We start from the raw sequence: 14,469 nt of genomic DNA, 5'->3' as shown, positions 1-14,469 counted from the left end.
TGAGGTTTTGTGTTTTTGTTTTTTTTTGCTTCTTTCCATAAATCCTAATATTATTCAGTTCTGGGACACTTAGGTACACATTGGTGTTCTGATGCCAAGGAAAATGCTGACTAAATTTTTCTGTATTCATTGATTTTATTTATCCTATTGTTTAAAAAAGTTAAGATCTGGATTAGAATGATGTCATTGTGGGTAAGTTTTTTTTAAATAGTGGTTCTGAAAACATAAAAGCTGTTTATTTGACTATCTGACTGATGAAGTTGTACAGGAACAGTGAGTAGTTTGAGTGCAAATAAGGAGCTGTACAACCTCTGAATGTAGTGTTTTCTTTGTTTTGCCAGAATGGGAACACGTACTTTTATTTTTTTTGAGTAATTTCTTCCTATAAGGTGCTTATTTTAAATTAACAACACTCTAAACCAAATGGGTTCTATTATCTTCCAATATGCATATCAATCCTGATGCCGCTTTACAAAATTAGGGAGGCTTACAAGAGAATAACTTAGCAAGCGAAGGGTCGTAATATACCAGTGAACAAGATAGGTGGGTTCTTGTGATCTGTGAGTATAAGAACCTATCTATCTTGTTCACTGGTTTATTACAAGCCCCTGGAATAGGACCTGGTCCACAGCAGGAACTTCATAAGACATGTGGGTAGAGCAGGGCTTGGCAAATTTTTTTCTGCAAAGGCATACGGTAGTTCTATCGTGGGGAGGAAAGCAGCCATTGATTATATGTAAGCAAACAGTGTGGCTGTGTGCCAGTAAAACCATTTACACAAACCAGCAGAGGGCAGCCTGTGGTTTTCCAGCCCTCGGCTCAGGACGGTGCTGTCCAGTAGAACTCTGTGACGACTGAATGTTCTCTGTCAGGTGGCTGTTGACACAATGTGGTCAGTGCAACTGAGGAATTAGACTTTAATTCTATTCTTGTGATTAATACAAATTTAAAAGGTCACATGTGTTTAGTGTCTACGGTATTGGGTGGTTCAGGTTTAGAACCTCCCCCAAAGCATGTTGAACATAGCAGTTCGTTTTCTCTAGGATGTTAGGGGAATAAAGAGTTCTGTGACCAAAAATACTGGGGAATTGTTAATAAAAAGATTTATTTGTTGTGGGACTTCTCAGAGCCTTTAATTTGCTGATGTACATGGACAATCTTCAAGGAGTTTTGCAGATTTTTCCTCCAAATTTTTTGACCATGAAGGTTTTCAGGGGTGACTCTGAACATCTCACAGGACTGGTGTTCCTTGGAAAAGACTTTGGGAAACATTGGTGTGGGAGACCAGGAGCATGGACATCTGTAGGAATTGTAACAATTATTGGACGTTGGGTTGAAAGGCCTGTAGAAATCCTTATAGAACCCTGCCATATGTCCTCCAGAAAGAGTAAAAGTAATGGAAGAAGGCGTTCTAATGTATCATTTTACTCTTGAGGATAAAAAAATGCACACATGTGTGTGAAAGGGTGGTATGAAGAGGCTGGTGCCTTTAGAACTCTTTCTTTAATGGTAGTTTGTCTTTTTTTTTTTGGTCACTGTCTGTGCAGCCAGTCTATGACAATCCTCAATATTCTTTAGAGGCAGCATGAGGAATCTTCACTGTTTCTCCTATACCTGCTGCCCTTTTCACCCCCAGCCTTGCCCTGTCAGAAAAGGATGAGACAAGAAGATCCAATGAAAGGCTCTGGGCAGCTGTGTCTAACATAGTAATAGTGGAAAACATTGAGCATTAGTTTTTCAGAAATTGGAACAGATCATAACTAATCTTTAGTTATAATTAGTTCATACTTGTGTGCATTCAAATAAACTTATGTTCTCTTTTCAAGCACTGTTCTCTTCCTTTTCTATGATTTGTATTTATTTCTTTGCCTGTTTTTCTTGCTTTACTTTTAAATTCACCTTCCATTCCTGAGTGTGACAGCTTTTTTGCTTCCTCTTAAGTTTCTCATTCCAGGTGAACACACCGCAGAAGAGACTGAGCAGCGTTGGGCATTGAAAGCCTTACTTTGAAAATTGCTAAAATATTAAATGCTAAAGTAATATGTACTTCAGGATTTTATTTCATTTTTATAATTTTGTTTGTTGTTTGTTGTTTTTGTGTGTGTGTTTTTTTTACTTTTACAGTGAGTGTTGAAAAGATAGACCTGAAGGGATTATCACACAAAAAAAATGAAAGAAATGTTGAATGTTCCTTTGAGGTAAGATGCTAAGTTTTTTTTCCCTTTTCTCCTCTGAGGGATAGGAGGGAACATTTACCATGAATTGATACTTTTATTTATCTAAATAAATAGGCCATTTTGCAAAACATTGCTAGTGCTATGGGAGATAGAAAGCTGGGACTCGGCCTATGGGTGGGCCATCTCCAAGTCTGGGCTTGTTGGCCTTCAGCCTAGGGGGTACTCACTCCCTGACCTCAGTGGCCTCCATGAGGGGGAGGGGCTGGGGCTCTGGAACAGCCTGGAGTTAACAGTTCAGTTCTATCCCTGTCAGCCACGTGACTGAGGACAGTGCTGAACTTCTGTGCCCTAACATCTCCAGTTGGAAAAGGAGGAGGAGTTTGGGGGGAAATGAAATGAGAGAGCCCCTTCAAAGCTCTCAGCACAAGATCTGGATATAGTAAAAACCTGCAAACAAAAACTCTTCTCTCTACCCACTAGATGGCAAGAGCTTCTTGGTCTATATGGTGATTGCTCTCTAGACTGACATGCTCAGCTGGTAGTAGTTGGTTATCTAAGTTGGCTTATGTGGAGACTTGCGAAAATTGAGACATACTGTGTATTACGATTAGAGACCCTCCAAGGCAGTGCTAGACACTACTTATGTTTTGTTGACCCGAACTGTTTCTGTTCCCACTTAGCTATTGAAGAGGCTGGGTAGTGAATTTGGGTGGCCATGTCCCTGAGGTTCTGTTACTTGTCCAGTATGTTGTGTGAGGTTCTCCTTTGACCATGTGCCTGAATACTGAATGATAAGGAAAATCTGCTTCCTGTATTGTTGGAGAATGTTCTGAGGTATAAAAGCTTCTGTGTAGTATTTAGTGTGTGTATTATGTGTAGTTTACTAGTTTTTCAAAGAGTGTAGCTGCATGAAAATACTTTTCCCACTAAAAGGATAAAATTTCATTTGATTTGGGAGGTACTGCATTGTAAAGGTCAGTTGTTAAACTACCAATGTCTTCAAAATGTATGGAAAAGATGTGAAGTTTGGGAGATTGCTAAAGCTTGCGACTAGCACCCAAACTCAGGAAGCCAGTAAACCTTGGAATCCCAGCGTCATTCAGGCCAGTAGGCATCAGGAGCCCAGCAAGTCCCCAGACCATGGACATGCTGTCTCCTCCCTCTGCTCGCTGCCTTTTGCTGTCTAGTGTTTCCTGAGGGACTGTTGGCATCATTATTTGCCTCCACAGGGCCTACCCTTTTGGGAAGCTGCTGAGCATAGGGCGGATCTGGGATGGTTGGCCCCACTCACAGGCCATCTGATCATTGGGCTTTGATTTGCCCCTGTCTTCAGTCCTTTTACTTGTGGCAGGGAATTGGGCTTGTGCAGCATGAGATGCAGAAATCCTATACAACACAACTGCCTGCTGCTACTCACCGAAGAAATGAGCTTTGGCAGAATAGGCACTTGGCCTCTCATGAGTTCTCGGAGGAGGAGGGGATTATAAGCAGGAGGAGGAGGCAGTAGCAGACTGGCGGGGATGGGGACCCTTGTCTGAGTCTTCTGAAAGCAAACTGCACAACTCCAACAGGAGCCTAGAGCCACCGGCCTTCACGCCAGTCACAGCTCTGAGCTTATGGCACTAGACTAGGAACTATTGCTTGGAGTTGACACTGATGACTGTCACACAGGGTTAGATGTTTTTACCCCAGTGGTTAAGCTGAAGTGTCTGAAAAGCTGACTTTTCCTCATGTGATAACTGGTAAAAGTATTCGTGTGTTTAGGAAAGTGAAAATCCTTCCTATAGTCCAACTAACTATTCTTTTGAGGTGGGAACTTGTGCCCCAAGGAATTTACAGTCCAGAGTGCATTTGTTGGATGGTATTCAAGGTACAAAAGGAAGATATAATCAACATTTTTTTTTTAATTACTATCTTATTTATAAAACACACCATTAATTTGTGCAGCTTAAATTGTGTGCTGGTGAGTTGTCCTCTACTTTTATGCAACTGCTTGTAGGATACAGATATGTATTATTCACTTGTAAGAAAAGTGCAGCCACTTTATGGTTTTGTTTCACTGTGGTCACTCTAGCTAGCTGTCATCAGATGCTATAGCTCTATATAGAGAGAGAAGTGGTGGGCTGCAGGACGAGAAGACAACAACATATCTTTAAACTTTTTCCATTTTAATGACCCCCACGCCCCCCAAAAAATTAAGTCCCAATAGATTTTTTTTCTGTCTTACAAATCAACAAGTTGGTTCTAAAATTTATATGGGAAGAACTATGAGTACTCAAAATAATTTGGAAAAAAAAGAAAAAGGTTGGGAAACTCACTACCTTGTTTTAAGAGTTACTGTTACACCACAGGAATTCTGACACAGAGGCATTGCTGCAAGGGTAGAGGCATTGATCAGAACAGAACAGAGTTCAGAATTAGACTCAGATGGAAGTGGCCCATTGATTTTTGACAAAGATTCAAAGACAATTCAGTGAAGAAAGGATTTTTTTTTTCAACAAATGGTTCTGAAACAGATATTTCATGCACACACACACAAAAAAATGAACCTGGATCAAATCTCACATCTTATACAGAAATTAACTTAAATTTTATTACAGGCCTAAATGTAAAACCTAAAACTACAAAAATCTGAGAAGAACGCATAGGAGAAAGCTTTGTGATTTATATGAGGCAAAGGTTTTTTTTGATACAATGTCAAAAATATCAATAAAGACAATATGTTAGACTTCATCAAGATTTAAAACTTGCTCTTCAAAAGGCACTGTTAAAAAAATGAAAAGAGAAGGAAGGCACAGAATAGGAGAAAATAGATGCAAATTACATATCTAATAAATAATTTGTATTCAAAATACATAAAGAGCTCTCAAGCTCAATAATAAGAAAACAGTCCAATAAAACATGAGCCAAAGATGAACCTGATTTCATCAGGAAGATGTATGGATGGCAAAGAGCATACATGAACAGATGTTCAGCATCATTAGTACTGTAGTTAGGAAAATACCAATTAAAATCACAGCAAGGTAGCCCGGGGAATGTGGCTCAGCAATTGAGCGATTGAGCGTTGACCCAGGAACCAGAGATCATCGGTTTGATTTCCAGTCAGGGCACTTGCCCTGGTTGTGGGCCGATCCCCAATAGGGGCATGCAGGAAGCAACTGATCAATGCTGTTTCTCTCTCGTGGATGCTTCTATCTCTCTATCCCTCTCTTTTCTTCTTTCTCTAAAAATCAATAAAAATGTATTTTAAAAAAACACAAGATACTAGATGAATATTAGAATAACTAAAAGTAAAAAGACTGACCATACCAAGTGCTGACAGGGATGTGGAAGAACTGGAAGTCTGCTACACTGCAGATGGAAAAGTAAAATGGTGTGAGTACTTTGGAAAATAATTTGGCCATTTAAAAAAAAATATATATATATATTTTCCTAAAATATGACCTATCAGTTCCACTCCTAAGTACCTATCCATAGGAAATGAAAGCATATGTTCATGCAAAGATTTGTATATGAATATTTATAGCAGCTTTATTTATAACACCCCACATATCCCTTCACAAGAGAATGGATAAACAAACTATTATATCATATTCATACAATGGAGCACTATTCAAAGTAAAAAGAGTAAACTTGATACACTCAGCAATATGGATGAAACTCAGTTATGCTGTGTGAAAGAAACCAGACCTCGCCCCAAACAAAATAAGAGTCCGTTTACATAGCATTCTAGAAAATGCAAACCACAGTGACAGAAAGCAGATCTGTGGCTTCCTAGGAAGGGGCAGTAGGAAACTTTTGGGGGTGAAGAATATGTACATTATATTGATTGGAGCATCAGATTGTGCCCTTCAAATATGTGAAGTTCTGCTGTAGTTAGTTTGCTCATTATTTAGAGCATCAGCCCGAGAACTGAAGGGTTGTGAGTTTGATTTCAGTCAAGGGCATGTACCTCATTTGCAGACTCTATCCCCAGCCCCTGTTGGGGCACGAGCAAGGGCAGCCAGTCGTGTCTTTCACATCCATGTTTCTCTCTGTTTCTTCCCCTCCTGTCAACTCTCTTTGAAAAATCAATGGGAAAAATACCCTCAGGTGAGGATTAACAAAAATAAAATATGGTTATTAAAAAAAAAATAAGAAAATATGTGTAGTTCATTGTCAGTTATAAGTTAATAAAACTTTAAAAAAACATGCTAAGATTTTCTTTGCATGGTCCACAGAATCTAATGAAGATTTGGTCCACAGAATCTAATGAAGATTAAATAGTCCTTTACATAGGTTATCCTTTGTATATGGAAATAAATAGCTATTATACTGTGACCAGAACAATTTTTAAAAATCTTATTAAGAGTGTCTGCCATACCTCGATGAGATTCAACAATGTGTTGCTAACAGTATAGAAAGACTCAATGAAATACTTTTCCCTGGAAGCTTTTATTTATTCAGAAAGGATTCAATGATTCTCTGCCCCACCAATTTTCCAGCCTTGTTTATCTCTAGTTTTGATTTTCATGTATCATTGTTTTCCAGGATACAAATTAAAGATTACTCTTTTATAGGAAGACATAACCCCAGATCAAGATGGTTTCAAGATACACAAATGTACTACAAACAGGAGTTTGAATTTCTTCTTCTTTTCCATGTAGATGGAAGGTTTAGTTTTTGCTGAAGTTGTAATTGCTGGTTCCTGAGGAAACCAAATCAGAAAGCAAGTGAGAATAACATCAGTATTTAACTTTGTACATGTGAAATGTCCACATTTTACCGGCTTTTTCAAATTCATTTTGAGGAACTGGAATAACTAAAACTAAAAAAAGTTTTCTTTAGTTATTAAATATGAATGAAAGGGAGGAAAAAACATCAAAAGACTACACAAACCCTTGAAACACCTATTAGATTGTAGAGTTTTATTGACTTAAAAAGAACTATAGAGCCCTGGCCTGTGTGGCTCAGTTGGTTGGGTGTCAGCCTGTGCACCAGGAGGTTGCCAGTTTGATTCTGGTCAAGGGCACATGCCCAGGTTTCTAGTTCAATTCCCCGATAGAGGACATGCAGGAGTCAGCAGATTGATGTTGTGCCCTCACCTAGATTATTCTCTCCCCCTCTCCCTTCCTCTCTAAAATCAATACACTATTATTATTTTTTAAGAACTGTAGAATGCTATGAACAAAAAAGAAAACATTTTCTGCCATTTTTCCTTAGGAGCCTAGACATTATATTTATTTTAGTACTGTATCTTTAAATTTTAATTGTTTTAAAATAATCCTCACCCAAGAATTTTTTCCCATTGATTTTTAGAGAAAGTGGAAGGGAAGAGGGAGAAACATCCATATGAGACTGACTTATCTATTGGTTGCCTCCTGTACCCCACTGGTGCCAGGGATCTAACTTGCAATAAGGAATCGATCCCACAACCCTCCGGTGTATAAGCCCAAGCTCTAGCCACTGAAACACCAGTCAGGGTAAAAATTTATTGATAATTTGTCATCTCAAAACAGTCTTAACTGCTCTGAATATTTTATCACTGTTAGCAAAAGATGAATCTTGTCATTTTTTAAATTTAGTTTTTGTTTTCATGATATATATACACACACACTTATATGCAGAGTTTAGAGTCCAGTAATCCTTCATACATTGCCGGGAGTCACAGGGAACTGTTTCTTTTCGTATGTCTCAGTAGTTGAATGGTAATTAGTGTGACTATGAGAAGGTTGTTGACTGGAGCCATATGATAGTACTTTTCCATTCCTACATTGTGTTTTCCTTTTACTTGTTATTTTGCTCAGAGACAAATACTTAACAAAAAGACTTCACCCCTAAGGTTTTCCCTGGATGTCTAAAATTCCCCTCGTTGAGAAATGTCCAGTATCCCAGTTTCATCTTTGGAGCTGTGGTTATGCTTCTCCTGGACTCCAGGTCTTCAGCCCTGTACACAGCTCTCATCATGCTCATCATGATCCCCCTTTCATCATTACGCAGGGGTCTTCAAACTACGGCCTGCGGGCCACATGCGGCCCGCAGAGGAGTCTGATCCGGCCTGCCAGGTTTTTTGGGCAGTGAGCGCAGCCGAGGTGTTACAGTAGGAATTAGTAGTTCATATAGTCCGGCCCTCCAGCTCTCTGAGGGACCGTGATCTGGCCCCCACTTTAAAAAGTTTGAGGACCCCTGAGTCCTAGAGGCTCTTTCCTCCCCCCCTGCTCTTGAGTCTTAGGTCATCTTTTGTCTTAAGTTAGTATTTGTTAGTAGTTAATCTGCTTGCTTCTTAAAAAGGGTACTTGGGAGGTACAGTTTATGAGACTTTTCATGTCTCTTTGGAAGTGCCTCTGAACTGTCACTCTGACATTGAGAAAACCATTTTAAGTTGTATCGTTTTCCTCAAGACTTTGAAAGCACTGCTTATTGATTACCTTTCAGGGTTGCTGTTGGGAATCAGTACTCTGTTTTGGTGCCTTGATCCTGCACTATGGCCTGTTTTACAGTCTCCAGCCGTTTTCAGGATTTTCTTAGTACATTTCTCAGAAACTTGCTTGGGTGTAGGTCCGTGGTCATCATAAGCTGAGGTTCAGTGTTCCTTTCAGTTTAAAAACATCCATCCATTTGGGGACCTGTTCTTGAATCATTCCTTTTGATTTCCTGTTGCATTTTTCTCTATTTCTAATTTGTTTGGAATTCCTGTTATCTGCATGTTGGGCCTCAAGACTGGTCCTTTGGCTCCACCCCACTCTTATTTTCTTTCCCATTTACTTTTTGTTTGTTTGCTTGTTTTATCTACTTTATGGAAGATTATCTCATCTTCCATCTTTTCAATCGAATTTTTCAATTTTGCTCTTCTATTTTTAATTTCAAAAAACACTTTTTCTGTGACTTTTTTTCATCTTGTCCTTGGCTATGCTTTCTTCTTAGTTCACTGAGAATATTATTAATGATAGTTTTAACTTTTTATAAGTTTTCTTCATGCATGGTCTGTGCTTTCTCCAAGCTGCCTCTTTCCATATCACTGCTTTGCTCAAAAAAAAAAAAAAAAAAAAAAAAATATATATATATATATATATATATATATATATATATATATATATAATTGATTTTTTTACAGAGAGGAAGAGAGAGGGATAGAGAGTTAGAAACATTGATGAGAGAGAATCATTGATCAGCTGCCTCTTGCACACCCCCTACTGGGGGTGTGTCCGCAACCAAGGTACATGCCCTTGACCAGAATCGAACCTAGGGCCTTTCAGCCCACAGGCCAATGCTCTATCCACTGAGTCAAACCGGTTTCGGCTGCTTTGCTCATCTTTGCAGTTGCTTTTGGACTTCTCAGAGAGCTGGGAATAGGTGTGGTGGCACTGAGTCTCCCGCTTATCTTATGGATGTGGATGAGCAGTGGGCAGGGGCCTCTGGCTTGATGAATTCCTGTGTGGGCAAAGAAAATGTCACTCCACATGCTCTGGAGTGTGATGCCATGTGGGAAAACAGTACTATTGTGAACTGAGGTGAAAAGTGACTAAGCATTAGATTCTTGAGTGTGAAGAAATCCTAAATACGTATCTATTTTGTGCATATTTTGCTTTTTGTGTATGCTTAAGATGTGTTAAATCTGTCTCAGTAAGGCTAAGTAGCTCTCTGAGTAAGTGGTAGGAAAATGTGCCATAATTTGATTGGTAACATGTTTTCTTGGTATGTAAAATAATGGGGCAGCTTACAATTGATGCCATCTTGTGTTTGACGGGGCATGCATCTCTTTAGCACAGTGGTCGGCAAACTCATTAGTCAACAGAGCCAAATATCAACAGTACAACGATTGAAATTTCTTTGGAGAGCCAAATTTTTTCAACTTAAACTTCTGACGCCACTTCTTCAAAATAGACTTGCCCAGGCCGTGGTATTTTGTGGAAGAGCCACACTCAAGGGGCCAAAGAGCCTCATATGGCATGATGTGAGGCTTTTCTCATATCCATGTCCCTCTGTGGCCTGTTTCTTCACCTTGTTCAGGGGAATGGGTAAGTGAGGGAGGCAGAGATAGAGGGTATGAGGATGAAATAATTCTGCATTTGTGGAACACAGTGGTGCTGGGCTCAGCATGGAATTGAGTGCTTGTTTCTGGTCCTTACTTTCTGTCTGCCCACAGTTGAAATTATCAGCTCCTTTTGGCAGCAAAAGGAAAACATCAGGAACAGAGAACCTAAGATGGTTGTACCCAGATAAAGTACATCATTGTTGAGGATACAAATTGTCTATTTGAAAGAAAATGGTCTGTCCATGCTACCCTTACTTTTTGGGTATTGAATTTCATGTTTTAGTTGGTAAGGACATGTTCATGTGATATGAATGTGGAAGGAGAGAGAGAAAAGATTCAAACTACAAATAGATTGTTATCATAGTGTAAGAGTTATAAGGAAAAAGTTTTCCACATCTTTTACTTTGAAAAACACAACGTGTCAACAGTGCTTTGAGTAAAACATCTGATGACTAGACAGTTTTCACTTTTAATCATAGATGTTACTTGTGTTTTATGTGGGTAGCAGCTTTCTCCAACACCACTACCAAATTTCATTTTAATGTTGTCATAAGATTTTATTTTTTTTTAAATATACTTTTATTGATCTTAGAGGGAGAGAGAATAGAAACATTGATGAGAGAGAGACATTAATGGCTGCCTCCCACCCACACATCCATTACTGGGGATTGAGCCCGAAACCAAGGCTGGGAATCAAACCAGTGAACTCTTGGCTCATGGGTCAACATTCAATCATTGAGCAACACTGGCCAGGCAGATTTAATTATTTTAGACACAAAAGGTTTAGATATTTTCATTTTAATGTAGGCAGGTTTTAGAGGCAAGGCTGGTTTGTTCAAAGAATATAGTGCTCGCCTTGCTGGTGAATTTCTGAAGATGTTGGAAATTCAAAGATAAAGTAGATGGTCCTTTTCCTCAATTAGCTTGCATTTAGTGGAAGCTTGATGAAACAGAAGCCTTGGTAATTTTTGTGTGGTGTGACAACTGCTGAAATAAAATGTGAATGTCAGCAGGCAAGAAGGGAGATGGCAGTCCTGCCAGGCCACAGGAGCCCCTCAGCATACATGTTGAGAGCCGGTGGGGGGAGCAGAAATTTTTGGTATCTATGAGCTCTGTTTGCTCTAAATCAGTATAAAAATAATACTTTATTTTGGGTAATAAAATACATTTGGGGCCCTGGCCGGTGTGGCTCGATTGGGTGTCATTCCGTGCACTGAAAGGTCACCAGTTTGATTCTTAGTCAGGCACATGACCCGGTTGTGGGCTTGATATCCCCGGCAAGGGGCATGCAGGAGGCAACCCATTGATGTTTTGCTCTTACATCTATGTGTCTCTCTCCCTTCCTCTCTCTCTAAAAATCAATAAAAATATATTTTTAAGTAAGAAAAAAATATATATTTGATCACTTTATTTCTTGACTTGAAATCCTCCAGTGGCTTCTGGATTTTAGGGTAAAGTTTCTATTTCATGGTTTAACCCTTCTTGTTCTGGCCCCTTCCTCCCTCACATCTCACTCTGTCCCTTTGTCCCATTCCTTTACCATACTTCTTACTTTCCCATTCCAGTTCATCTCGTGCTTTTCTCATGCAGAGAAGTCCTCTGGTGATATCTGTAGGTGCCATTCCCCTCCCCTCTTGTGCACTTAGCACTATGGGTGGAAGCATTGTGAGACATACTGAGAGAAAACAAACAGAAAAGACCCAGCCCTCCTCCAGGAGCTTACAATCCATTTGGGGAGACGGACACTTAGGAAGTAATGAAATAAAACTGCCCATTGTCATACCTGCAGGCAAGGAAAAAGCACATATGTATAGTCAGGTCTTTGGCATAACAGGCATTGTAGAACTTCCAGAAAGCCTTTCTCTGAGGTTTCCTCTCTGAATTCTTCCTACACTTCCACCATGGAAGATTTTTCTCTGCTGTTTAGTACTGGTGCCCTGGCCTGCTGTCATGGATTTGCTCCCGTGGGGCCCCCAGTTCTGTGAGATTCCTGAGGGCAGGGGTGCATACAAGCACTTACTGTGTGGATGCATGGGTTGATTTCTGGTAACTTAGTTGACTTGCATTCAGAGTCATGTACACTGACCTGAGAAGAGGAGGTCCACTTGAAGCTGATGTTTACTGGCATCAAGTCGTAATTATCAGTGACTTCCTAGAACTTTAAGGAGCAAACCTTAAGACTCCATGCTTGAGTAATTGCACAAAACATAAAGTTCAGCTTTGGACCTGGGTAAATGCTCTTTCTGCAACAAGTCAAGGGATATGTAAATGCTCCGGTTCACATGGTGCACAACACACTAGGGCCTGTTGTGTTCCCAGCACCTGCGCCAGCAAAGATGCCTGGACAGACCTGCTGTGAATTGCATATGTGGTGTCTGTTTTTAAGGCTTGTTCATTTGTTTGTTTTTAAGGTCTTGTGGTCTGACTCTTCAGTAACATCAGTAACCAAATCTTCCTCTGAAGTGACTGAATTTATTTCAAAGGTAAGGTGATTAAGGGCTCTTCTAACAATGAGAAGGCTCCGTCCCCTGTGGTTGATTGTACTGCCGAGTGATTTCAGTGGATGGCTTCCTTCAGCTAGCATAGTGAGCGCAGTGCCTGCCCAGAGGCAGTCCAAGGGCTGTGTCTGACAGGTGCACGGCAATAAACATGTGGTCCTCGGTGCCACAATCTCTGCTCCTTCTAGTTGTTAAGAATGAGTTGAGGCAGACCATGACCAAGGGTGTTGGTTTGGTTGCTCTTCGTGGAGGCTGAGGGAGAGGCAAGCACAGGTGGCTCAGTGGTCAGAGGCTTCATCTAGTCCCACCTTTACCTGTTTTACACGTTGGATTTTGCTATTTATTTTTAAATTGCTGCAATATCATTTGAACAAAAAGTTCCACTACTAAATAAACACCTCTTTACATGTGTACTTACCTACCTACATAACGCTACTAGTATCTGAAGTGTCTCCAAAATCTGATATTTTCATTATAAAATCAAGGATATAATCCTATAGGAAAAAACACCTTTGGTGGATCCTATTTTAAAAGCTTGGACAGTAGGCTGTTTGATTCTTGCCTGTCCTTTTGGTCAGTCAAGCACAGAACACCACAGTGCCATGCTCTCTAGCATTACTGATCCTCCCTGGAGTTCACTTTTCCTCTATAACATTTATAACACTTTGTGCCTAGCTCTTCTTTATGCCTACCTCTCATTTGTTTAAAAAAAAAAAAAATGGGGGAGGGAGGGCAAAACAAAACAGTTTCCTGATGCTGACTCTGCTTGAATTGGTCTTTTGTCTGGGTGTTTACAGTGGATCATATTCTTGGATATATGGTTTGCTGTCTTTCATTAATTTTGGAAAAATCTTGTCCTTTTCTCTTCAGATATTTCTTCTGCCCGCTCACTTGCACTTCTCCTGGACTTTATTACATTTATTTGGACCTTTGATGTTCTCTACAACTCTAGGTTGCTTTTGTTTTTCTTAGTCTCTGCACTGTTTCAGTTTGGGTAATTTCTATTGCCCTCTGTCTTGCAGTTAATTCATATGACTCCTCAGTTCTGCCCAGACTGCTAATGAACCTGTTGGATTCTTCAACTCTGATACCATACTTTACTTGTTTTGTTTTGTTTTGTTTGTTTGTTTGTTTGTTTGTTTTTGCTTTTTTTTTTCCCTAGCCTTTCCATTTGACATGTCTTTTAATCAACTTTCCATATCTCTGCTGAAGTTTCCTAGTTATTCATGTTTTTAAAAATATATTTTTTATTGATTTCAGAGAGGAGAGAGAGAGAGAGAGAGAGAGAGAGAGAGAGAGAGAGAGAGAGAGAGGGAGAGAGAGAAACATCAATGACGAGAGAGAACCATTGATTGGCTACCTCCAATCAATGTATGCCCCACAATGGGGATGGAGTCTGCAACCTGGTCATGTGCCCTTGGAGTTGAACCGTGACCTCCTGGTTCGTAGGTTGATGCTCAACCACTGAGCCATGCCAGCCAGGCTTTGCATGCACATTTTTCTAACTAAATGTTTTATTATGTTAATATAGTTATTTTAAAGTTTCTGTCTGATAGTTCCAGTATTTGAGTTGGTTTTGAGTATGATTCTGATAATTATCTTGCTAAGTTTTTATTCTCTCTTTTGATTATTAGAAATCATGTTTAAAAAATACAGAGACTGAGGGAAATAGTGTTATATCTGGAAATGGGAGTGCTGCTGCTCTGTCGGGCCCTCAGTGGTGTCCTCGAGTTGATCCAGTCAGGTGTAGGTTTGAGTTTTATTGTTACTATGGTTATCT

At 39.7% G+C, this 14,469-nt stretch overlaps 1 protein-coding gene across 2 annotated transcripts in view; it reads left to right on the top strand.

The window, feature by feature from the left end:
- The window catches only part of ZCCHC14 (zinc finger CCHC-type containing 14), a 78,256-nt gene that overhangs the window by 44,114 nt on the left and 19,673 nt on the right, over positions 1–14,469 (top strand). Inside the window, exons 3-4 of one of the 2 annotated variants that reach the window (XM_084905030.1) lie at positions 2,125–2,198; positions 12,603–12,674. In XM_084905030.1, the coding sequence (XP_084761156.1) occupies positions 2,125–2,198; positions 12,603–12,674 (146 nt within the window). The remainder of the gene's footprint in view (positions 1–2,124; positions 2,199–12,602; positions 12,675–14,469) is intronic. The other variant, XM_084905031.1, reaches the window with a different exon arrangement.

Source organism: Pipistrellus hanaki (assembly GCF_964339955.1).
Source record: "Pipistrellus hanaki genome assembly, chromosome: 15".
Classification (NCBI taxonomy): domain Eukaryota; kingdom Metazoa; phylum Chordata; class Mammalia; order Chiroptera; family Vespertilionidae; genus Pipistrellus; species Pipistrellus hanaki.
Note: the sequence above shows the minus strand (reverse complement) of the source record. Positions and strands in the feature narration are given on the sequence as shown.